This window comes from Vicugna pacos, chromosome 30 (genome assembly GCF_048564905.1).
Source record: "Vicugna pacos chromosome 30, VicPac4, whole genome shotgun sequence".
In the NCBI taxonomy this organism is placed as follows: domain Eukaryota; kingdom Metazoa; phylum Chordata; class Mammalia; order Artiodactyla; family Camelidae; genus Vicugna; species Vicugna pacos.
The window spans coordinates 31000363-31024154 of NC_133016.1; the positions used below are offsets into that span (position 1 = coordinate 31000363).

General features: G+C 49.5%; 2 protein-coding genes and 1 long non-coding RNA gene across 3 annotated transcripts in view; 1 reads left to right on the top strand and 2 right to left on the bottom strand.

Moving 5' to 3' along the window:
* Positions 1–23792, bottom strand: part of LOC140690341 (uncharacterized) — a 414099-nt gene that overhangs the window by 153785 nt on the left and 236522 nt on the right. The gene's annotated exons all lie outside the window — the stretch shown is intronic.
* On the bottom strand, positions 7244–12795 carry LOC140690344 (uncharacterized). The gene is made up of 4 exons (XM_072952052.1): positions 12508–12795; positions 10043–10230; positions 9646–9844; positions 7244–7518 (listed from the first exon to the last, which is right to left on the bottom strand). The coding sequence occupies exons 1-4, from the start codon at positions 12788–12790 to the stop codon at positions 7475–7477; spliced, it is 714 nt and encodes a 237-aa protein (XP_072808153.1). The 5' UTR covers positions 12791–12795; the 3' UTR covers positions 7244–7474.
* LOC140690378 (uncharacterized) lies at positions 14287–17783 on the top strand. The gene is made up of 3 exons (XR_012065645.1): positions 14287–14391; positions 14539–14746; positions 17515–17783. It is a non-coding gene; the product is annotated as an uncharacterized lncRNA (long non-coding RNA).

Consider the following 23792-nt stretch of genomic DNA (forward strand, 5'->3'; position numbering starts at 1 on the left):
TCCACGCTTCATGTTTTACACAGGGCTTCGGAGAAGTGAAATGGATCCGGCCAAGTAATACCGGCCTGCTGTGAGCCCACCTCAGTCCTGGGCTCTGAGTCAGACCGACTGGCTCCCTCAATCAGGGCCCAGTTTGGGCACCTGAATGGTCCCTTTGAGGCATCCTAACAGTTCTCAGGATGAAGTCTGGCTGCTTCCACCCCATGGCCCTCCCTCCTACTGTGCTGGCCTCAGGAAGGTTCCTTATATGGGGAAGAAGGCAGCCCACACCCTACCCCACCCCTCACCTTTCTCTAACCCAGGCTGGTGCTCTCTCTGCCCCTCAGAGTCTGGGAAGCCATCCCTCTTCAGTTATGTCCCTTCTGAGATGGACTTGCTTCCACTCAATTCTAGGCGAGGATGCACCATGGAATGCACTGGGTAAGAGAACCAAAATAAATAATTTCTTCTGTGAGGTTGTCTGTTTATCTACTGGGGCTGGGCTGTGTGTAGTTTGCTACAGCTATTGGTGTGAGAGGCTAAAACAGCCTGTGTGTCCTTGTTTTCATCTCCCCGCTGTCTTTGGGTTTTCCCTAGACACTCCTGAGACATTTACTTCTGTTAGTATTATTCCTGTTATTACACACGGGCCCTACTGACATGGAGGTAAGGTGTTGGGGGAGCGGGACAGAGCAGGGCATCTGCAGTCCTGTGATTAGTTCTCATTGAGCCTGTGCCCTGAGCTGTGACCTCCACAAGTGTGTCTCTTTCCCCCCACCCCAATTTGGGTGACACAGAAGGGATTTCCCTTCTCCCAGGTTGGTTAGGCTCTGGTAAAATAATTTCTCATTAAAAAAACAAACAAAAAACAACTTCCCCCAATGAAACAGAATGTTCTGGGTGTATTTCAATACAGTTATTTTCTCCTCTCCAGGCAGGAAGCATGAGGAGTTATCCTCTGACCTTCATTCTGAGAACAGGACACGGTCCTGGATGTAAAATACATGAAAAAGAGCATGGGGCCCCTCTGACTGGCCCCCTGGAGTTGTCACACTCTGATTTCCCCACACTGAGCCTCCTGCTGGCCTCAGGGACCTGTTAAATCTGCCTAGCCCCGGGGTTCTTACAAAAGCAGATTCTGCCTTGGGAGCTGTGACTCTCCAAGCCTGCCCGCTGTTCCCTTTGCAACCTCTCTGGGTTGGAAGCAGCTTTCCCCCTCAGTCTTCTGGGATCTAAGAAGAGCAGTGGGTTTGCAGCTCCCTCAGATTTGGTGTTATTTTCAGGACAGGAGGAAGAACTTCTGAGCTCCACACGAGCTGGACCAGAGGCTGGAATCCTCCCTTCCTCTGCCACCGTGCAATCAGTGGCTGTGGTTCTAGCCGAGTTTCTGAAGATGTGGACTTAAACACACATATCCCAGCCCTCACAGGAGCACACAGTCCCATAAATCCCCCTAGTTTCCACTGGTAACTATGGAGCCGATGGGGACACGGGTTTCGGGACCACAGAGGCCTGACTGCACGACTTGCTCCGTGGCCTATTTACGTGGTTGCTCCGGGCCTTGTCTGAAGTGGCTTGTTTACCACACCTGGTACGTGGGAAACACAAAATAAGTACTAGAACCTTCACTTTTTCTCCCTCCAGGGCCTTCAAACGTAGAAAGTAATAAGTGAACTCAGACAGCCTAGTCACCACAATGAGGTCCGTCCAGCCTGGCTCTCCTGAGTGATGGGCACTGACTTGCACCTTAACTCGGAACAGTAGGGGAACTGCCTTCCTCTAACTGGGCCTCTCCCCACACCAGGCACGCCTGCAGCTCAGACGGGGCCAGCTCCCCAACTGAGGTGTGTGCTGGTGGCTTCAGTGTGACCTGGCCCTGCCGGGACATGAACCTGCAGTGAGTGAGGTGGAGGGTCGGGTGGAGGGGGGTCCCTTCTGGGGTGGCAGGGGGTCCGGTAGCACCCCTCCCAGCCTGGTGCCTGGGGCTCCCTAACACCTCCTACAGCTCCTGGGTTGGCTCCGGTCCTGGCCACTCCACACACCCTCCCAGTATCTTTTCATTATGTCCCTTTTCTGCTTTTATCAGCGAGAAGTGGCTTCTGTTGCTTGTTCAGTGAAACAGTACATCGGGAAACCAGACTACTTCTAACATCAGTAAAATACCAACCTCGGTCAGCTCGCCGGGCAGACCGTGCAGCACAAAGGCCTGAACAGGGCTGTGCGAACGGCTTACGTGAAGGGTCCTCAGCATCTGTCTTCAGAGATACAGAAGCTGATGGTTCAGGTAAAACCTCAGGGTGGGATTGAGGAATCCAAAGCTGGTTGGTTTCAAAGGCTAATTGGTCAGACCAGACCCCTGAGCTGTGGTCAGAAGCCTGGCTCACCGTCACGCAGACTCAGCGCCCTAAGTGCTGGGTGGGGCCGGTGCTGTTCCCTTTGTAGGCTCTCGTTGGGGATTCAGTGTAGCCCCTTAAATACAGCAGAAATTCCAGCCCCATTAGCCCCCAACCTGAGTGTTCCATGACAGAAATCCCGGGAGTGTTTAATTTTCATCTTTGTTTAGGAGGATGAAGGTGGTTCAAGAGAAGACATAAATTCACACTTAGTGACACAAGGTCACAGCCAGTACTTCCTCCACGGAGAGCTATGTGCTCCCACAGTGGTGGCTGGGGGCTCGGCAGAGACCCTCTGCTGGTCCCAGAAGGACTCGCTCCTCTGGCCACAACTCATGGGTTGGACAGCAGATCCAGAGGTGACAGAGCATCTTTCCTGGGAATTTGGAACTGACACATAGAAATCAAGTTCACTCATCTGGAGTTTGGCGGAGGGGAGGGGCGGTGGTTGGAAATCAAATGAAACCAGAGCATGAGAGACACTTAGAAGTGAAAGAGCGAGAGACAGAGAGACTGACCTTGTGAGAGCAAATAGTCAGAAAGAAGGCAAACAATCAGGGGACAGAGGAATTCCAGCTCCTGACTGTCTAGTCTGTCCCAGCCCATCAATGACCCCGTGAGATGTTTAATAACATTCCAGTTTTGCAGATTAGGAAACAGGCTGAAAGAGGTGGGGGCTGGGTTTGGGTGCAGAGTTAATTCAATTGCCACTGGACCCCACACTTCCCATTGCCTGAAGGCACCCTAATCCTCACTGGGACCCCTGTGGTCCCCTGACAGCCCAGCACCCTGATCAAAGGGACCCTGCGGGAGTGGGAACCCCTCTTGAGTGTGGAGAGTTCCCTGCCCCGAGATGCCATGCATCAGCAAGCTCCCGCTCACCCCAGGTTAACATCAGCCCAGCTCTACAGTCTCCCAACCCGCTTCCCTTCCTGCCAGGCACCCCCAACCTTACCACCGAGTGTACTGCAGGAATTCAGGCACAGGGATGCCCAAATCAACACGAGCCCACCGGCTATAGAAACAGCAGACTCCCAGCCCCACCTGGGTTGTGAGGGGACAGAAGGTGTCCTCAACTTTCATGTGTCTAAAACAATCTTCTTCAGCTGGAGGTTCTAGAGAAAAATAAAAGGTCCAAAACATAGTTCGGTGAGGAATTCCTCCAAGGACCTGACTCCAGTGTCTACAACCATGTGTACCTACCCCCGGAATTGGGGTGAAGGTGGATTATTGATCAGCACAACCCCTGGTGGCCCAGCTCCTTGGCTTGGCTGCCCAGAGGGGGCTGGGGGAATGGGTAAGGCCAGGGCACTCAGGAAAAGCACAGAGGACCTGACCTCTCCCTTCTGCACTCGTAAACCCTTCCCCAAATCTCAAGGCATTGGACAGAGATCCGCCACAATAATGAGATGCTCCCATCTCTTCACTCACTCCTGTCGGTTCACTTACATGCTGAGCATCCACTGGGTCCCAGGACAAGACACATAGAATGGCTGATGGGACAGGCTTGGTCCTTCCCCCTGGAACCTGTTCAATCTGATCAAAGAATGATCACTCATAAAGAGTTTCTCAAAATTATACAGAGACCAAAGACCAACTGCAGAGTGAACCAAATTTAAAAATATATATGAAGATCCCCCAGTCTCCCCGCCTAAGGTTAACAGCATAAAGCAAAAAATTCTTGCCTTTAATCACCAGGGAAGTTGTCACCCCCTCTCAGGTGGAAAGGAGAGTTATTCTTTGAGCACGTCACAGAAGTGCTCCATCGGATTGGACCAGGGCATCTACATTCATTCAGCAAATGTGTATAAGCTCCTACTACATACGGGAATCTCCTAACTAGACCGTTCCCAAGGCTCTCGGGCTTTATCAGTCAACAAAATAGACATGACTCCCCATCACTGGGGGCTCAGAATTTTAGCAGAGGAAACAGGCAGCATGTTGGGGTAGCAAGAGTTTGGATAAATTTTTAAAAAAGAGTGATATGAGCAAACTCGGGTGATGGCGGTGGGGTGGGAGGCAGGCAGGAGAGAATAAGGCAATCCTGGCAGATCTCACGGAGTAATGAACTTGAAGCAGAATAGATCCGGAGGAAGAAGGAAGAGCCGGAGCCAGAGGCCCCCAGAGTGAGGGGGAGAGTGTGGGCAGAGAGGCAGAGCACGCCAGGTCCTGAGGCCTTTGTGACGACTTTGGCTCCTAATGACATGGTGACCCGTTTAGTGAGTTTTGAGGGGAGGGGTGATGTAGTCCAACTTATGCTTTTGTGTTTGTGTTTTTTGGGGGGAAGTAATTTATTTATTTTAATGAAATGTGCTGGTGATTGAACCCAGGATCTCAAGCATGCTAAGCATGCGCCCTACCACTGAGCAACACCCACCACCCCCAATGTATGTTTTTACAGGCTCCCTCTGACTCTGTGTGGATGAGAGATTGTAGGAAAGCAAAGATGGAAACAGAAGGCTATTGGTATCCAGGAAAGGCTGAAGGTGGCTCTTAGGAGGGCGGGGAGCAGGGAGCAGGTATTTAATTAAGACAGAATATCCAGAATTTTCTAACAAGCTGGATTTGCTGTCTGTGAGTGTAAAAGAAAGAGAGAGAAAGGACATGGTTCCAACATCTGGGCCTGGACAATGGGAGGGATGTCCTCTCCGGATGGGAAAGGGGATGGGAAAAGGTGGGGCTGAGCAGGTGGAAAGGGGCTGGTATCAGCTCAGTTCTTCAATGTCATGGTTAAGGGGTGTGTTACATATTGCCACAGAAGTGCCTAATAGGTAGAGGAATCTGTTTTCTTTTTCTTTTTAACATTTAAAAAATATAATTAAACATATTAATTGTATTATGTGAATGATTTGGGAATTTTGTTTCATGCCAAGTTATATGTTATATATAGCCAAATGGAGCATATATCAAAAAGGGGAGAAATGAGGGCTTTCACATAAACTGACTGTCCGTAACGTAGGTAAAATTTCAATAAAACCAGTCTTCAGGGCAAAAACCTCATCTCGGTGTTACATAAAAATAAATGAAAAACGACTATGTTGATGTACCATTATTTCATGTTACATAATAGCCCCAAACTAACAGTGTTTAACTATGAGGCTTGTAGAAATACTATTCGCTTTATTCACATAAATACAGAAGTGCAGAAATGTTCTAAGGTAGAATTAGCATCTTAGTGGAAATAATACATATTTGAGCATTTTACATGATATATATGTACTGATTCAAAATTTGGAAAAGTAATTTCATAGTAGAACATATGTATGAATGTGAAAGCAAGATGAATGAAAGGAAAAGAATGTGATGTGAGTCTCAGGGATAAAGGCTCAGATGGAAAGGGGAAATCAGGGAATTTTGGAGAAATCGAGAAATTGATGGCATGCCAATTTCCAAGGCTGGGTTGCTTCCACCAAAGGAATAGCAGAGAGAGAGAGGAGAGGCCCAGGAACCCACCCTGGGGAACACCCACAGTATATGTTTGGAAAAAACAGGAGACATTGGCAAAGGACCAGCCAGCAGGCCAAAAGCAGAAACAGACAGAGAGATGGGCTGGGGGTTGAGTGAAGCAGGAACACGGGGTAGGAGGGATGGAAGAGCTGGGTCAAATGCTGCTGAGGGGCCAAGCATGATGAGGAGTCAAAATTGACCACTATATTTAGCAACATGGGGTCACTGATGGCCTTGACAGGGCAGTTTCCATAGAGCGAGGGATCAGGCGAAAAGCCAGAATGGGTGTAAAAGGGGATGGCTCAAGAGAAGATGCAGACAGTGAGTTTAAACAACTCCTTAAAGATTTGCTGCAAAGACACAGGGTGGCAATTGGTGGGGGTGAATTAGGGTCAAGGAGTGCTGTTGGTTTAAGAGGATGGACGTTTATATACTGATGGTGCCAACTAGCAGAAGAACAAAATAGATGAGGCAGTGAAAGAGAGGATGGTTTTGGGAGTGACAACCCAGAGAAGATGGGAGGGATGGGGCCTCGGGGACTTTTGGAGGAACTGGCTTTCGATGCCACTTTTAATAAGCGGTGGGGCACCGAGAGTGAGGTCACAGACATCAGAAGGCGAGCGGATGTGCTGGGAGTTGCTTGTGAAATTTCTCTTCTGTTGGCTTGTTTGCTTGTTCAAAGTAGAAAACTAACCTTACCAGCTGAGGAACAAGGAGGAAGAAAGAGTTACTGGAGCCATGAGCAGAAGATAAGAAAGAGCCTTCCAGGGAGAATGGGACAGTAAAAAGGGCAGGGGGAGGCGGGGGAGTGCGCTCCCAGAAAGTTACATTTTCTCTTTGACGTCCCCAAATGTGTGACGTGTTATTACCCTTCCTGCTGTCTACAAAATAAAAATTAATTATGGTTCAGAGGAAATGCTATTTCATTCTAAGAGGCTGCCTGTTTCTCAGGAATGGTCATCTTAAACTGCAAATATTACAAACAATGTTGAAAAGATGAACCTGTGTACCTAAAATCCCCTATTTTCTATTAATCTGTTTACTACTTAGTTCCCCTATCAATAACACATAACAAATACTGCCATGATGGAGGTACATCGATGCTTAAAAGGAAATGAGATCTGTATCCTTTTGCTAAATTCCATGGCTTCCTTAATATGCAGTTCCACTTGGAATTTAGGAATGTCTGGTATAAGAAGTGAGAAACAGTTTGAGAAAATCCCGACTCAGAATTATATATCACAACCACATCTCACAAGTATATAGAGCCGTAAAAAAGTTTAAAAGCAAAACTCCGTAACTACTCTTAAAGACCTTTGCAAACCTGGGCCTGCCAAGATGTTTCCAAACTGGAAAGGAACTCCAATCTCTTGCCTGGTACCGGACCAGAGGCTGGCCAGCCTTTTCTGTAAAAGCGAGAGAGTAAATATTTTCAGTTTTGCAGATCATTTTGTTGTAACCATGCAGGTAGGCAATAAGAAAGCTAAGAGCACTGGGAGATAGGAAACAAACGGGCATGCCCACACTCTCCCTTCCACTCAGGGCAGCTTCTCTGTGGTGGGGAGCTTTGCCACAATCACTTGCTTCTTTTTTCCATTGGTTTCTTTGTTTCCACCTTACTGCTCGAGCTCAGAACTTCAGGTGGGCCTGGTCCTTCAGCATCCATGCAGAGAAGGCTGAGCGGGGTTGGGAACCCCACCTGATGGAGAAGAGAGATTACTGGGAGGGACATTGTGGAGGCCACCATGACACGAGACAATCACACCTTCCGGGGTGAAAGGGAACGAAGACAAGGGAAGGACACAGTAGTGGGACCCCTAGGTCGCCTGCCAGGCTTGTTCTCCCTCCACGGCAACCATGGGGGCCTGGGGGGTGTTGGGCTTCAGCTACGGTGATTAGGATGAAGGGACTCAATATAAAGGACCCTCCAACTCCTCACTAGGTTCCAAACGCAGCCCCTCTAATTCCACCCTCTGAGTTTCTGGAACTCTGCTGGAAGAATACATGAGCAGGCCAGAACCAGAGCCCAAGCCAAACATGACAGGGGCTCGTGGGGCTGTAACCCCATGCTCAGTGGTCGGGGACTCCTTGCAAATCTGCAGAAATCCCTGTTCCACCTCATTCCTGGGAGAAACCCCAGATCTCCTCCTGCTCTGTCTGTTCTTCTCTTGAGGCTATTGTCCTGGAGGGATGCTGAGTCCTTGAACCTGGTCCTCCAAACGTACATAAGCAGCCTGTTCAATAAAACAAATTATGCACTTTTTCACATTTGCCAGTTTTTTGATTCCAGAAAGGCTGTGGGACTCATTCTCACAGTCTCCTGTGCCCCCACCACATGGTGGCCCTCTGCTCATGTAAACACGATTTCCCACAACTGCACCCTGCCTCCCAGCTTGTCAGAGGGGAGTGTCCCACAAAGACACAGGTGTTTGTGAGGATCCTGTCCCCCAGCAGAAAGCCTGCTCCTGGAGCCACGGACAGGGATCTGGCCTCCTAAGCCGCTCAGCTCTAATTCAAAGCCTAAAGTGGAGGCCCCGAACATTGCTGAATGACTTTCTGAATCACCTGGACTGGAGGGGACTGATTTTCTTTCCAGGAATGGAGGTAGCGCAGCCTCCATTTTCAGGGCTGACCTTGACGATGGATCTAGTTCCCCCGACTGCACCGCAGGAAGGAGTGGTCCTTGCATCCCACAGGTTGGAGACCCAACCCAAGGGAGTACTGAAGCAGTGCATTGCTGCCAGGTCCAGCATCCCTGCAGAGTGGCCTCTGCCCTTGAATGACCCCCTTCCCAGGGCCTTTCTTGCCCGGACACCACCACACCCCAGGCTGTGCCAGAGCTCTGGGGCTCTGCGTGTCCAGGGCACACAGGTGGCACCTGAGCCAGGTGTCCCCTGGGCCTCAAGGGAGAGAGGTCTGCTTCTGCATCAGGGGAAGGTGACCCCACAAGGCTGACAGGACACTCTCAATATGGACCTCCAGGAGCCCTGGGAGCAGTTTCCCTGCAGGTGTTAAGAGCCATCATCAGGAGGGCAGGCCCCTCTTTGTGCAGACCATCCAGCAGTGCTGGGCCCACGTGCTGACCTCAGAAATCTACATGCCCCCAGGATACCCCAGGCAACCTCACAACTTCGTCACTTGGTGACCAGGGTACCACGAGCTCCTTGGCCATCCCATGAGGGTGGTCCTTGCAGGCATGGTCTCCAGGTTCTCCCGTTGAGAAATCCCCCTGGGTTTCTGTGGTCACAGAGCAGACACCAGAAGATTCTAGTCCTGCAGTGACCCCCACAGCAGTCAGCTCCCCTGTGCATGTCCAGGGACAAATGACAGCAATTTATTGCCAGGTACCGTGATGAACAAGGGGGTGGGATTCCATACTAAGTTCAGGATCCTGGTAACTCACTCTGCACCCCAAAAAGCTTCCATGAGAAATGTGTGTATTGGGATGTCCGTGCCCCTAGAAGAGCTGTTCCTGAGGGTTCCTGGGACCCTCCAGCCCCTCTCAAGGTTCTCAGATCCTGGGTCTAAATTTCTATCTGCCTCTTTTGGTGTACGGCCACCTGTGTCTCGTGGTCACGGGTCACTTTATTGCATGACTTGGCATGTTCTTAGTGCTCGTCCTCCACCCCTGCACTAGACTCCCAAGATGTTCCCACTGACCCTTGGCTCCCTGGGTGGCTCAGGGGGCCCTAAGTCTGCACCCTTCACTCTCCTCCTCTACCCCCACCTCTGGGGCCACCCCTAGGTGGACTTGGAGGTGTTTGTAAATGAGTCTTACACAAGGACATGTCTGGACAAAGCAGGACCCCACCCCCGGAAAACTCACCTGCTCCCTTCTCAGAAGAGGACCCCACAGCCCCACATTGCCTCCCAGGGGTCTGCTCAGGACACAGTCCCCCAGTTCTGGGCAAGGTGTCTCCCTGGAATCCTTGCTTCCAGGAAGAGTCTCTCTGTCCTTCTTCAGAGTTTAGAGGTGTTCCCATGTCCCTGACCACCAAGATGCCCAGCACAGTCCCTTCAGTGACCTGGAGAGACAAGTAACTTATGTGGCCACAGGTCTCACAGGACACACCTGCTGGGACCCCAGGCTAATGGGCTGTCCTTCTGCCTTCTCAGGTGTGGCTCCCGTGGTAACTTTTTGCAGGGGGCCCAAACGGGGAGTGTGGCCCAAAGCAGTTCATGGGGCTCTCTGGGCAGGGAAGACTTGGGCCAGGTGGCCTTGCCTGGTTTCCCTGCTGGGCCACTCTGAAAACCCCCGCTCCTCTGGCTGTGGCTGGAGGCCCCTCAAACCTCAGGGCGGGGCTCTTTCTCTCAGCCTCCACTGACTCCAAAGCCACGCTGGTGCTGGCGAGGGGAAAGAGCTTTCTTGCCTTCTTTTGGCCAAGTTGCCACAGGTGGATGCTGCGGGGAGCTGGAGAGAGAGGTAGCACTTGCTCAGATGTGAGTGGTTAAGCAATTTGACACCCTGTCAACTAGCCTTAAACATTGGAATGAGGTCTTTCCCGGTAAAGCTGGAAGTTACTTTCAGTAACTTGTCTAAAGATTTCTTTTTTTTTTCCACTTAAAGACTCATAAAACCTCTCCCAGGTCATTCCTGGTATGGACCATTATCCAGGGATCAATCAGGAAATGCAGGAGGAGAGGGGTGGGGGTGGGGGAGAGGGGAGGTTAGATCAGAGCCCACGGAGAGGAGATGCCCCTCCCAGGAGCCTCACACTGGGCAGTGGCTTCTGGCATCCAGCTCTCCTGTTCTCAGGCCCATTCCATCTGCGGGGTTTTCCAAAAACATAATGGTGGAAGGGCCATGGAGGACACCTAGAACTTCCAGAATAGACAGGGGGAGCAGAGTTACCATGCTGGCCCTGGGTTTGGAGACAGACCTGCAGTGGAGACCACAGGCTTCTGAGAAGCCAGTTTCGAAATAAAGGCAGTATGCACTGGAATACCCGGCTCGAGAGAGTGCTTCATCATAGACATGTAATTTACATAGTTCTCACCACTAAATTCTGTGTTCCCAACACGCTACATGAATGACGGCTTCAACACACATTCATTTCTGAGATGTGAAAAAGTGTAGAGCCGCTCTTTCATCCTGCATAATGGGCATGGCTACACTTAAGAACACTTACCAAGATTTCTCAGCAAGAGCCAATTTCGAAATAAAGGCAGTTTGTGCAGGAAAACCCTGTTGGAGTGAGGGCTTCCCCATACACATGTAAGTTATAGAGTTCCCCTCACCATGAAACGCTGTTCCCAACATGCTACATGCATGAAGGCTTCGACACACATTCAGTTCTAAGCTGTTAGCATGTGGAGAGCCGCTCTTTCATTCAGCACAAAAGGCATGGTTACACCCAGGAAGATTTACCCAGATTTCTCAGCTGCTTCCTTCAGCCAGATTCAAAATAAAGGCAGTTTGTGCTGGGAAAGCCTGTTGGAGCGTGTTCAGAGCTGTTTCGGGCTCTGTCCCAGCTGGAGGGTGCAAAGCCCAACCTCCAGAAAGAGGGACCAGGACCCCACCCGCCAGGTGGTGTTGCCTTTGTAGGGGAACAGTGATCTTTGGGTAAGATATATTGCGGCTCTCTCTAAAAACTGCTTTGACTTAAGTTTGCATCCTAGTCACCAGTTCCAGGACAACAGAAAAGGCATACCCTACATCCCTTTGCACTCAACTCTTCCCAAAAGAGCAAATATTTGTCCATGAAAATACCAGCTGCTCTTCTAAGGCCCACTAAATACCCAGCAGTGTGGGCGGTGCACTCTTGATCAGGGACAGGTGGAGAGGGAACAGCGGTCCTCCAGCAGGCTTGGCCTGGTGTGGCAGCTGCGCTGTGGGTGCGTGGTGGGGAGGGAATGCAGGGCATCCTGTTTGAGGGGCCTCTGTGCACGCCTGCATTATAGTCTGAGGTTTCATACAAAGGCTCCAGGCATCCTAACTGGTCAGATACAGCCCCCACCCTTGGGCTGGAACCACCAGGAGATAAGTACCTGTAACAGGGACGGTGCCTGGTGTGGGGAGAGGTCATGGGACCCTCCGGGGGCAGGGGCGGTGGTGCTGGGGAAGGCAGGGGATGCAGTGAAGGGTGGAGGGAGCAGGGTCCTTTGCTTGGGGGTGCGAGTTCTTTGGGAGACCACAGGGAATGGCACACATCATCCCCACCCTATACCCCAAATTCCTAGCCCCGCCAACACAGGGGCTGCTCTGCACCCTCTCAACGTGGCTCTCCTGTAAGACCGCACCCAACCAGGCATCTGGCACCCTGCCCTACCTCCCCTCTTGGGACAGATCCCGTCTTCTTGGAAACTGCCTAGCAGCGCGTATTCAAGGCCGGCAGCCGGCCTGGCGGATCTGCACTTCAGGTGCCCTACCTGGCCAGCCGTGCCTGCCTGGGCTCAGTCCTCTATCTTGCCCACCGGTAGCCTGGGTCCACTTCCGGTGCAAGCGGAGGCCGCGGAGCCCTGGCTGAGCCCCGCACAAGGACTGGTGAGGGTGCCCCCACCCCGCCGCCCCGCCCACTGTTGGCAGCATTGCCCCAGCCTCCGGCCGGTGCCACCTGCAGCTGAGGACCTCCGCGCGGCCCCGCCCACCCCGGCCCCACCCAGCTGCCCCATAAGCCTCCCCCCACCCCCGTCCTGGCCGCGCCCTTGCTCCCATTGGCTCCGAAAGTTCTGCTCTCGCACGTCTAACCTCGGGAGGACGCAGACGCAAGCGCTAGGGGAGGGCCCCGCGGCGTTGCCATGGATAAAGACGCCGCGCTCCTCGCGGGCTGGCGTGCGCTTCTGGGGCAGGCAGCGGGCTCCGGAAGTGTGCAGCTGCCCGGGACCATGGCGGTGTTTGCTGCTGGGGATGGCGGCTTGCTTGGCCGGGCCACTAGTTCTGGCCGCGTCAGTCGGCGGCCGACATCCTTTCTGGGGCGGCGTCTCACAGACGGTAAACGTACGGCAGCGCCGTTGGCGGGGCCAGTGGACATGGACCGGGGTGGGATCCGGGTTGGTGTGGCGGCCGGGAAGGGCTGTGGTGCCGGGGAGCGGGTTGGGGCGGGGGGGACAGGGCTGGGGCACAGCCTCCGGCTTTCCTCCCCCTCGGGCTCTGGGGCTTGGACCGCGACTCCGGGTAGCCCTGCGTGGCCGCGGCCTCCCAGAACCCCTGGGAAGGGCAGGTGGAGGACCCGTCTTTTATGAAGCGGGGCCTTACCCGCGTTTTGAAGAGCCCCAGAATCAGATGTTGGAATAGGGTGGTTTATCAGCCTTGTATATCAGCAGGGAAATTTCAGTTCCATCCAGATGTTGGCTCCTTCGCTAAAACTCAGGAATAAGACAAGGGTCAGTGTCAATTAGCAGTTATCTAGGGCTTGACTCAAAATAGACTGTGCGGGGTGTAGAGATGGTAGATGGGCCCTCCCTTTCAAGGTTGGTAGTCTTCTGGGATTAGAGGCCTCAGTTGAGGATTACATCCTCATCTGCAGTAATGGAGGTTGTGGGAAACATTAACACAGAGAAGGGAGGGGTGTTGCTGCGGTAACTCATTAAAGAAGCCAGGACACTTGCCTGGCTCTTGTGTAGGAGAGTCTCGCCTAGGGTAGGGCAGCAGTTATCAAAGTGAGTCCGAGGCCCCTGAGATGCAAGACTATTTTCGTAGGAACGCCGGGAAGTCACCTGCCTTTTGCACACTCTTGCACTCCCGAGTTTCCTGTGGGGTTTTCCAGGGAAAACCTAGTCTGTGATATCACAAAACAGGTAATGTAGAGGCAGATAGAATTAAGCTCTCACCAGTCCAAAAGAGATTCTCAGAAATTAAAATCACTGCTATTCCTCTCATTAATGATTTTTGTTTAGAAAAATATACTTATTTTTTGCTTAAGAGTATTAATGGTATCATGTAGTAGGTTGTTATTATTTTTAAGTGAACTCATAAGCATTTTTTAAAGTTCTTATTTAACTTCTAACACAGGAACTATTGATAGATTTAACCCACATAAACAGCAGCCTTTTGAAGTCCTCAGTATTTAAGAGTGTACAGGGGTCTTTAGGCCAAGAAGTTTGAGATTCCCTGGAGAACGGGTGCTCAGGTACTAGTCAGGTGCTTAGCGTTGATAGACAGATGCCAAGATGTCTTCTGCATGTGCTCCCGGACTCGAAATAATTGGCCACACAGAGATCGGTGGGCAGTGCCTCCACTATACAAACCAGAAGCTGCTGAACGTGTCTTGAGTCTAGGCCATGTGCTGTGCAGAGATTCCCATTGTATCTGTTCTATCTAAGCCGGGATTCCTGTGCAGAGACCTGGCTCTGAAGACCCGCTCTCCTTTGCTCCCTGCCAGGTACCTTCTGTGTTATGTCAACCCTCCGGAGGGCTTCAGCCTCCGTAGGGGCGTCTGTATCCACATCGCCTTCCTCCTGAAGACCCTGCTGAAAATGGAAGAGTCGGTGCTGGTGATACCCCCTTGGGGCCGCCTCTACCATTAGCAGAGCCTAGACATCCACCAGGTCCGGATTCCCTGGTCTGACTTTTTTGATCTCTCAAGTCTCAACAGAAACATCCCTGACAATGAGTACGAACAGTTCATTGCAGGTGAGATGGTGATCGTTTAACTGGGGCCAGACGGTTTTTGTTCTGGTTCCGATGTGAACATCGGGCCGTCTTGCTTCGGGTTTGTCAGTCTGCTTAGGGGCCGTGCTCATGTTTCCTGCACTGCAGGTGAATTTGGTCTTTCCACAGTTTTTCTCAGGAAATATATCTGAAGTGTATGAGCTCTGTGTTCCCTCCCCTCTGAAAACCCTGGCCTTCTGGTGAGATGGAGCGGTGACAAGGAGGCCACTGCCACAGAGGCCTTGTCCCAGCAGGACTCGCTCCCTGGGCAGTAAGGGCCATTCTTACCTGAAGGAAAACACGATGTATGTGTACCATGGGCCACGTGCTGGAGAAGGTATGTAACCTCTCATTCAGTATAATTTGGTCCTGCTCAAGCTTCCCATTTTACTTTTTGTAGGAGGTAAGATTTGAAGATTTTCTTTGAATACAGCTATTTAGAGCTTATCTTTTTTTTTAATTGAAATGTGGTTGATTTACAATGTTTAGTTAGTTTCAGATATACAGCTGTTTTGTTAGTTTCAGGTATACAGCATAGTGATTCAGTTGTGCATATACATAGTCTATTCTTTTTCAGGTTCTTTTCCATTATAGGTTGCAAGATACTGAACATTTTCCCCTGTGTTCTACAGTGAATCCTTGCTGTTTGTCTGTTTTACATATAGTAGTTTGTAATTGTTAATCCCAAACTCCTAAGTTTGTTTCCTAAGTCTGTGAGTCTGTTTTTGTTTTGTAAATAAGTTTATTTGTATCTTTTTTAAAAATTCCACATATAAGTGGTATCATATGTTACTTGTCTTTCTCTGTCTGAGTTATTTCACTTTAGTGTGATAATCTCCAAGTCCATCCATGTTGCTGTAAATGGCATTATTTCCTTCTTTGTTACAACTGTGTAATATTCTTTTATATCTAAATACTACATCTTTATCCAGTCATTTGTCAGTGGGCGTTTAGGTTGCTTCTATGTCTTGGTCATTGAAAACAATGCTGCTGTGAACATTGGGGTGCAGGTATATTTTGAAATTAAGGTTCCCTCTGGATATATGCCCAGGAGTGGGATTGCTGGATCAAATGATGTCTTTTTTTAGTCTTTTGTGGTATCTCCATATTGTTTTCCACATTGGCTTCACCAAACTACATTCCCAGCAATAATGTAGGAGGGTTCCCTTTTCTCCAAGCCTCTCCAGCATCTATGGTGAGTGGATGTTTGAATGGTGGCCATTCTGAGTAGTGTGAGATGATAACTTATTGTAGTTTTGATTTGCATTTCTAAGATAATTAGCGATATTGTGCCTTTTTTTCATATGCCTATTGGCCATTTGTATATCTTCATTGGAGAATTGCTTGTTTAGTTGTTCTGCCCATTTTTGGATTGGGTTGTTTATTTTTTTTTCTTATTAAGTTGTATGAACTATTTTTATAGTCTACAAGTTAAGCCATGTTCAGTCTCATCTTTTGCAAATATTTTCTCACATTCCATAGGTTGTCTTTTCATTTTGCTTATGGTTTCTATTGCTTTGAAATAGCTGATAGGTGTAACTAGGTCCCATTTGTTTATTTTGGCTTTTATTTTCTGTTGCTTGGGTGGATTGCCCTAGGAAAACACTGCTGAGATATATGTCAAATAATGTTTTGCCTATGTTTTCTTCTGAGAGTTTTTTAGCGTCTTGTCTAATGTTTAAGTCTTTAAGCCATTTAGAGTTTGTTTCTTTTTTGGTTTTTTTTTTTTCAACTCTATTATATGCTTTCGATTTGTGGTTACCCTATTTTTCAAGTATATCAACCCATTATCATATCTATTTCCTTTAGACTGATAATCACGTAGGCTCCAACACATCCTAAGAATAATGAGAAAAAGGAAAAAGAAAGAGAAAAAAATCTATCTTTTCTTGCTACCATCTCCCTTTCCCACCTTTTTGTATTTTGATATACTTTTTCTTTTTTACATCTTCATGTTTATTGTCTTGTAACTCGTTATTTCATTTCCAATGATGGTTTTCCCATTTCTATAGCATCCTGCTTCCTTTCTGTTTAGAGTAGAACCTTTTAATGTCTCTGTTTGGTTCCATAATGCTGAATTATCTCCCTAACCCCCTCCACCCTGAGCCTCTGAATACTCAGTACAGGGAAGCCAAACCATCCTAGCCTTCATCAGTCTTGGGATGCAATCTTCAGAGTGGGAAAGAAGAATCATTGAAAAATAATATTCTGTTTGTTGCTTTCTACCCTTGCCCAGAGAGTGAGAATCACCTCTGAAGGCGGAGGAAGAAAGATGGGGGCATGGGGCACAAAGTCTTTTCTCCTTTTGCTACTGAAAAAATGATTTCTTTTGTAATTAGTGATGATGCCCTTTAAATTGGTAAGATCGAGATTCCACAGCTTCAGCGCCTGTGAATAACCAGCTGGGAGAAAGCTCTCCAGGGCCCCTGCAGTGGGAAAGGCAGCCCCTCTGAGCACCTGTTGTTCTGTATTCTTCCGGCCTCCACACAGTTTCGCTAGGCACTGTGCAGGACGATGCAGTTCCCCAAGGTGGAGGACTGGGAGACCCCTGCTTGGTGGCAAGCCACAGGAGCCCACACTTGAAGGACAAAATGAAGAGTAGTGGGGCGGGCATAGGAACAGAGGATGGTTGAGACCCAGGATAGTTTCCTGGAGGCCAGCAGGTGAGACTGGCGGGGCAGATGGGGCCCTGGTGCATGGGCAGTCCTTGAGGGATCTGAAGCAAAGATATGAACCAAGATACTGGATTCGTGTGGGGGTAAATCGCCCCCTGGAGGCCACGTGGCAGTGCAGCGAGCCCAGGAGGAGAGGGCATTTCCCCAAAGTTGGGTTGACAGATCACAACCAACTCACTGGGAACCGAGAGGTACAGAGATATTGTTAACTTTTTGTCCCTCTTCCTGGAAAAAAAATTGCTTCCTGTTGAATAGCCTGTGTAGTTAGTGAGAATTAAAGACATGAAGTAACATTTCCTCAAAAGTCATCCATTGTGCAGTTGTTAATAATGGTCAAATGCAAACTTGAATAGATTAAATCAAACAGTCATCATCGTATTTTAAAATCTTTTAAAATAAAAAATCTTGCTGTCTTTGTTCTTCATTTCAGGGTTCACTTGGTGATAATAGTAACAAAAGCAACAGCAAACCTTTAAAGAATTCTGTCCTGCTGTTCAAGGAACTCTGTGTTCATGACAAACAAATGAGGTGGCACTTTACAGGAAGGACAGTCATTAATCACACAGCTAGTAAATGGCAGGGGTGGGACTTGAACCCAAGCTGTCTGACCCCAGAGCCCCCTCTCAGGCCCTTCAGTGCAGCTCATCACTTGGTATGCCCAACAGAGGCCAGCATTAAAGAGCAGCATGACCTTGGCTGCTTGGCCTCTGTTTCTTCATCTGTAGAATGGGGGTGTGGGCAGTGAACTCTGTGAGCTCAGTGGTCACTTCCTCCAGCTGTGCTATTCTACTGCTTTGAGTTAATTTAAGAAGTATCCGAGCCCCTGAATGGCCCACCCATAGGCTGGCACTTTGCTAGGCCGTGGGTTACGGAGAAAAATAAGATCAGCCTGCTTCTCCAAGGAGCCTGTGTCCCTCCACGGCAAACGGCTTTGAGGCCCAGGCTCCCTCGCTGGCAGTCGGGGACTGGGCAGGAATGTCTGATAGAAGATGGAGGCAGAGCCCTTCCGGGAACAGTGGTGGCCACAGAGCTATCAGGAGCGGGAGCATCTGTCCAGGCTGCTGAGAGGGGGGCCCTCATGAGGCCAGTAGCCCCCCCAAACTAAGCCCTCAGGACAAAGATCCAGCCATTCCTGCAGTGTCACAACAGAGCCAGTCCATCCTCATCACTGTGCCCCTGTGCTCCTTTGTCCTGGGGCCTCTCTTCCCCCTACACCCAGAAGACTCACCTCTCTCTCTTCTCTGAGTGTCCCCTCACTTCACCCATGGTCCCTGCTTCCTAGGCCACCATCTCTGGAGTTGACGATTTGCCCCCTCACACTCTCCGTTTGATCAGGAGCCTGGGTTGACCTCCTTGTGCTCACTTTCCCCCATGAGGTGATTTCTCCTCCTCTCTTGGGAACACCTGGAAAACCCAGTCCATTCCTAGCAGTGCCTGCCACCCTGGCCTCCCTGCTCATCTGCCTCAGTCAGGAGCAGCTGGACCACCAACTCTGTATTGCCTCACCGCCTACCATCAAGACGTCAATGTTGATTCTCCCTCCACCACCCAGTATGGTCATTGTAGGGTCTTCTTCTCCGTCAGCCTGAGCCAGACACCTCCCATTCACCCTACCCCCGGGCTCATACCCGGGCGTGTCTCCACCCCAGGTCCAGCCTCTCTCCTTTATGTGCCCAACTCTAGCCATCCAGCTGCTTCTCCACCAGCCTCGTTGGCCCTCCTTCACCCTCACTGGGGCATCATGCACTGACTCCTCTGCTTTCCTACCTGTCCACGTTCCTCTTACTTCCACTTCCCCACCTTCCAGCTCTGCATCCACAGTCAGCACTCTCTTTATGACAAACAAAACTCCCTTGACCCTTGATCTTTTCATTTCCTCACCAGGATGACTTCCATCTCGGTTCACCCAGCTCTATTTGTTCTGAGCCTGCAGGCAGCAGGCTCTCCCAGCACAGATTTCTAAGACTACAAATCAATGCCCAGCATGTTGCCACTGCCAGGCAATCCTCCAGGATTTCTCTAGTGAGCACATTTCCCCACTTGCCACACAGTGGTGTCAACATTCTCTGCTCTCTGCACACCTCTAAGCTTCCCTCTGTCTCTTCCCTGACTCCCAGCAGATGGCCTTGCCTCCTGCTTCAGAGAGAATGACATGTTACTTGAAGGGAACTCGCTCACCTGCAGCAAATCTGCTCACCTCACCTTTTATCTGTCCCTCTCCCACCTGGACTCTAGCTGTAGTTGTTCTTAATTTAGTGAGTTTAGTTGACATATATATACACAGTTAAAAGCTTAGCACACTATAGGCTACCTTCTTGGGCTTACTTTTTCAATTTAACATAGGGTGTATGATGCATCCACTTCGTTGCATGTACCTGCAGTTCATTTGTTTTAACTGATCTTAAATGTTGTGTGTGTGACAGTAACACAAGGCAAGTGTAAGCCAGGATTCAGGATGCTGGTTACTTCCTGTGAGAAGAGGCCTAGGGCAGGATAGGACACAGTATGTCACTGTCAATAGTCCTGTTCTGGTGCTGGGTGACAGGTTCACAACTGTTTCTTATAATATTAATTTTAATACATAAATACTTCTGACAGGCACCTAAGGTGAGAATGTGTCATGAGCCAAGATATACAATGGATAATATTACATCATTATTGTTATGTAATCTTGTTATAAAATATAATATTCATAATCCTACATTGTTATGTGTTATATATTATATAGATGCATGAATTATATATTATGTATATAAATAACTACATATGTATTATATACTATCTGATAATAAATAAACAGAACATAACATGCTAGTATATCTACTATTATGTATTATTTAATAAATAATATACTATATCCTGTTATATGACATGGCACCTAATCTTTAATCAAATAAAAATATGTCACTATATGTAATGGTAATTAATAAAATTAAATGAAAATGCCCGCAGCTTTTAACGCCAACACCGCTCCAGCTGTCACTGTCTATCTTCTTCCCTTTCATGGTCGAGGTCCTCACGGTGCTATCTGTTCCCCTTTTCATCTCGTTATCCTGAACCTTCCTCCCCCTCCCATCCCATGCTGCCTTCTTCCCCGTGGTCCCTCTAGTCACCAGCGGCCTCTGGGGCACTGATTTCAGGGCAGTGTCTCAGGCCCAAGCTCACCCGCCTGTCCTCCACCTCTGCCACTGCTGGTGGGGACAGGGTGGGGGGCAGAGTGCACCTGTTGTCCTGGAAGAGAATACAGCACAGACTCCGTGACCAGCAGGAGGTGTGGCCGGAACCTGCAGGACTGGGGGGAGAGCCAGACTGTCTGCATCCAGACCGGGGGCACTTGGAGTGTGAAGAAGCCCAGTCCTCACTGCCCCTGAAGTGAGGAAAACACCCTCAGGTGAGTTAAAGTGCTTATGACCTAGGTCTGTTGGCTGCAAAGGACAAAGGGGTCCCTAAGGGGAGGTTAGTTGATGTTCCAGGCCCCACAAAGGCCCTAAGGACTGGCGGGGAAGCAGGCTGGACGCTCCACTGGACCCAGTGTCCCCTCGGGGGTGGGGCCTTCCGGAACAAGCAGAAAGCCCTCAGTCTCTGGGGGAACGCGGCAGTGTGGGAGCATCCCTGCAGTGAGTCAAGTGACGTCAGGGCCTGTGGGATCCGTTTTTATGGCCACATTGAGCCACAGCAGAAGCCACAGCAGGAGTGGATTCCTGTCTCTCCAGCTGACATCCTCGTGTCTGAGTGCCAGGCTTCAGACCCGATCCCCTGGGGTGCTAGGACAGTTATACACAGAGGCGGCTCGGGGAGGCCTCAAGAGGGCTGTACTGGCCTTGCTGTCGACATGATTACACAAAGATCAAACAATCCATCGATGGGAAGAAAATAAGAACCATGGTCACATCTGGACCGCAAGCTTAGATGTGGTATATGGGTGATATTTATCGACAATCTGGCGAGGATCTGGTCAAAGCTAGAGGCCAAGGCAGCAAACCGGTAGTGACACTAAGGAACATCGTGGTGCAGAGGCTGGATTGGGGGTCTGAAGGCTCCTCCCAGGAGGAGCCTCAGTGTTTGGGAGGTGGCTAATGTGCCTGCTTCATGTCACTAGCAAGTGATGCCACCTGCGGAAAATCAGCTATAATCCTGAGCCGGGTCAGCCCTGGGTGATGTGATAAAGGCTCCTACAAGAGGAGGCGCCAGACGGATAGTGAACCAACCAACAGGCTGATGAGTTTCTGGCCTGTGTTTATCGTGCTTTCGCAGCCAAGAATGAGGAGAGAGTTGAATGGTTCACCATGAAGATTTTAACAACTTAAGAGAGTTCCGTGTCTCACTGCATTTCAGTGTCACCCGGAGGAATTCAAGAGGTGTTTAGACCCAGAAGGGACTAACAGCCTCTTGGTTCCTCATCAACCTGACAAACCCACCAGCCCTCTATGGCCAGACCTTGGCAAGTGCCTTCCCTTGTTCTAACAAATCCCTTTCCACTCACGCCTGTGGTATGCTTTTATTTTTGTTTAATTAATGGGAATGAAGATACCTTACAGCCTCTTCAGATCTTTCCTTAGGCCTTCTGCTCTTAGACCCCGGCAAGGGGGCCCGCTGCCCTGGGTCCTGCACTGCAGAGGGTCCCTCTGGCCCTGACACTTCCTCTGGCCACGCCCTCCATGGGGTGGAGTCAGCAGGGCCAAGGGGGCAGGGTCATTGGCTCCATCCCATGCTCTAGAAGCCCAGGACCCCAGATGCCCTGTCTCAGCAGCCCCTGACCCATTCCTAGTGCCTGCACCGGCTCTCCCGGAAGCTCAGATTCCCAGGACTCACAGAGAGGCCAAAGGGCAGCTGTATGTATGGAGGGTATGAGCAGATCCCGAATGTGAGTTTTGAGTGTCCCCCTGTGAACATCCAAGGCCACTTGTGGCAAGGGATGGACCCAGCATTGGGAAGAAAAGGATCAGGCTAGTGGTCAGAGACTGGGAATCAGCTCTCCCCACACGCTCACTTTCTTTGCCGGACTCCCCTGTGTCTTGGAATTCTAAATTTGAACCTGGTCTTCCCCCTTATAATGAACGTATATTTGTAAAGGCAGGACTTTAGAACCTACTGCACTTAACATGTTTACATGTACAGGATGTGAGCTCCCAGGTATGCTCTGGCCTGCACTTCCAAAGGTCCAGAGCAGTTATGTTGGCTCTACTGAGACTGTAATTGGTAAAGACCATCTCCAGAGAGGAGAGCTCCTGCTTCACGCTCCAAAGTCAGGACCTTCTGAGTGGATAAAACAATGGACACTGTGACCCTCAATTGTAAATTGATTTAGAATAACGCCAAAGTGTGTAAGACGTGTGTGTGTGCACGCGCACACCTGGGGACGTGTGTTGTACATGACTGTGTGTTTGTGTGTGCTCACGTGCACCTGGGGATGTATGTGGTTCTGTATGTTATGTGTGTGTGTGCGCCTGAGGATGTGTGTGGTTGTGCGTATGTTATGGGTGTGTGGGTGGTACATGACTCCATGTGTGTGTGCCCGTGGGGATGTATGTGGACTAGAGCCAGTGTGTCTGCACGTGTGTTTGTGTGTACGTGCATGCATTACTTTTAATAGTAGAAGCTGTCCTTTAGAAATACGATGTAGTAAAAATTGTATGATGTCCTTTGCTGTATAAATCAAAATTAAAATTATCTTCAATCACCAGAAATTTAGTCCCCCTCAGATTCTGTTTTTTTTCCATATTGATTATGTCTTCATTTTACTGATGAGGAAACTGTAGCTTAGAGATGTTGACTGACTCAACCAAGGGCATGGAGCTCGCGCGCCCAGGGCCAGGACCCAGTCCAAGCCGCACTGCTCCAGAGGCCTGGAGCCCTGCTCATGATCATGCGTGGCCTCTTGGCGGGGGAACAGATTCTGATGGGCTGTGGCCAGTGTGCAGGCTGCCCGTGCCGGGGACTCGGGAAGCCGGGTGGAGAGTACCAGACAGCAGACAAGAGTGAAGGGCTGCTCAGAAGTCAGATAGTTTCCTAGGTCTTGGATGAGGAAGGAGGCTCACTGCTCATCCTTGATCCCTTTGCTGGTGGCCAAAAGGGACCAAGGCCCACGAGAGCACTTCTGGGAGCTGCCTGCCAACACCTGGAAAAGGACTGCTCAGGACTGGCTCTGCAGTAGGAGCAGAGGAAGGAAATGTCGCCTCCTGGTGGACATCCTTTGTGATGGCAGTAGGAGGCCTAGGAGCCTTGGTATTGAGGTGGCAAGGCAAGGTCCTAGTGGATGATCGTTTCCACGTGTCTTAAAAATCATTGCTTCATATATTTTATCCATTTTGTGGTTTATTTTTGGGTGGTAAATATGGTCAGTGTTACTCCATATTACCTAGATTAATTAATTTTTTTATTGTTAATTTTCTCTTCAGTGATTTGGAAGCTATATTGCCTCTTAAAGAAAATTCTCTCTAAATCTTTATAAATCATCTCTAAGTTCATAAATTTTTATGCAATTGGACCAGTATTCCTATAAGAGTCTCAAAAATGAAATAATCTATTAGATCCTGTTCCTCAATAATGATAAATTTAGCATATTTTACCTCTCTGTTGTTCTAAATTGTGTGTGTGTGTGTTTGTGTGCTCCAGTTACTACTTTTTAGACAGTTGCTTTAAGTTTGTTACATTAACAAAGAAAATATAGGTATATACATCTTGGATTTCATTGCTCACTACCACTAT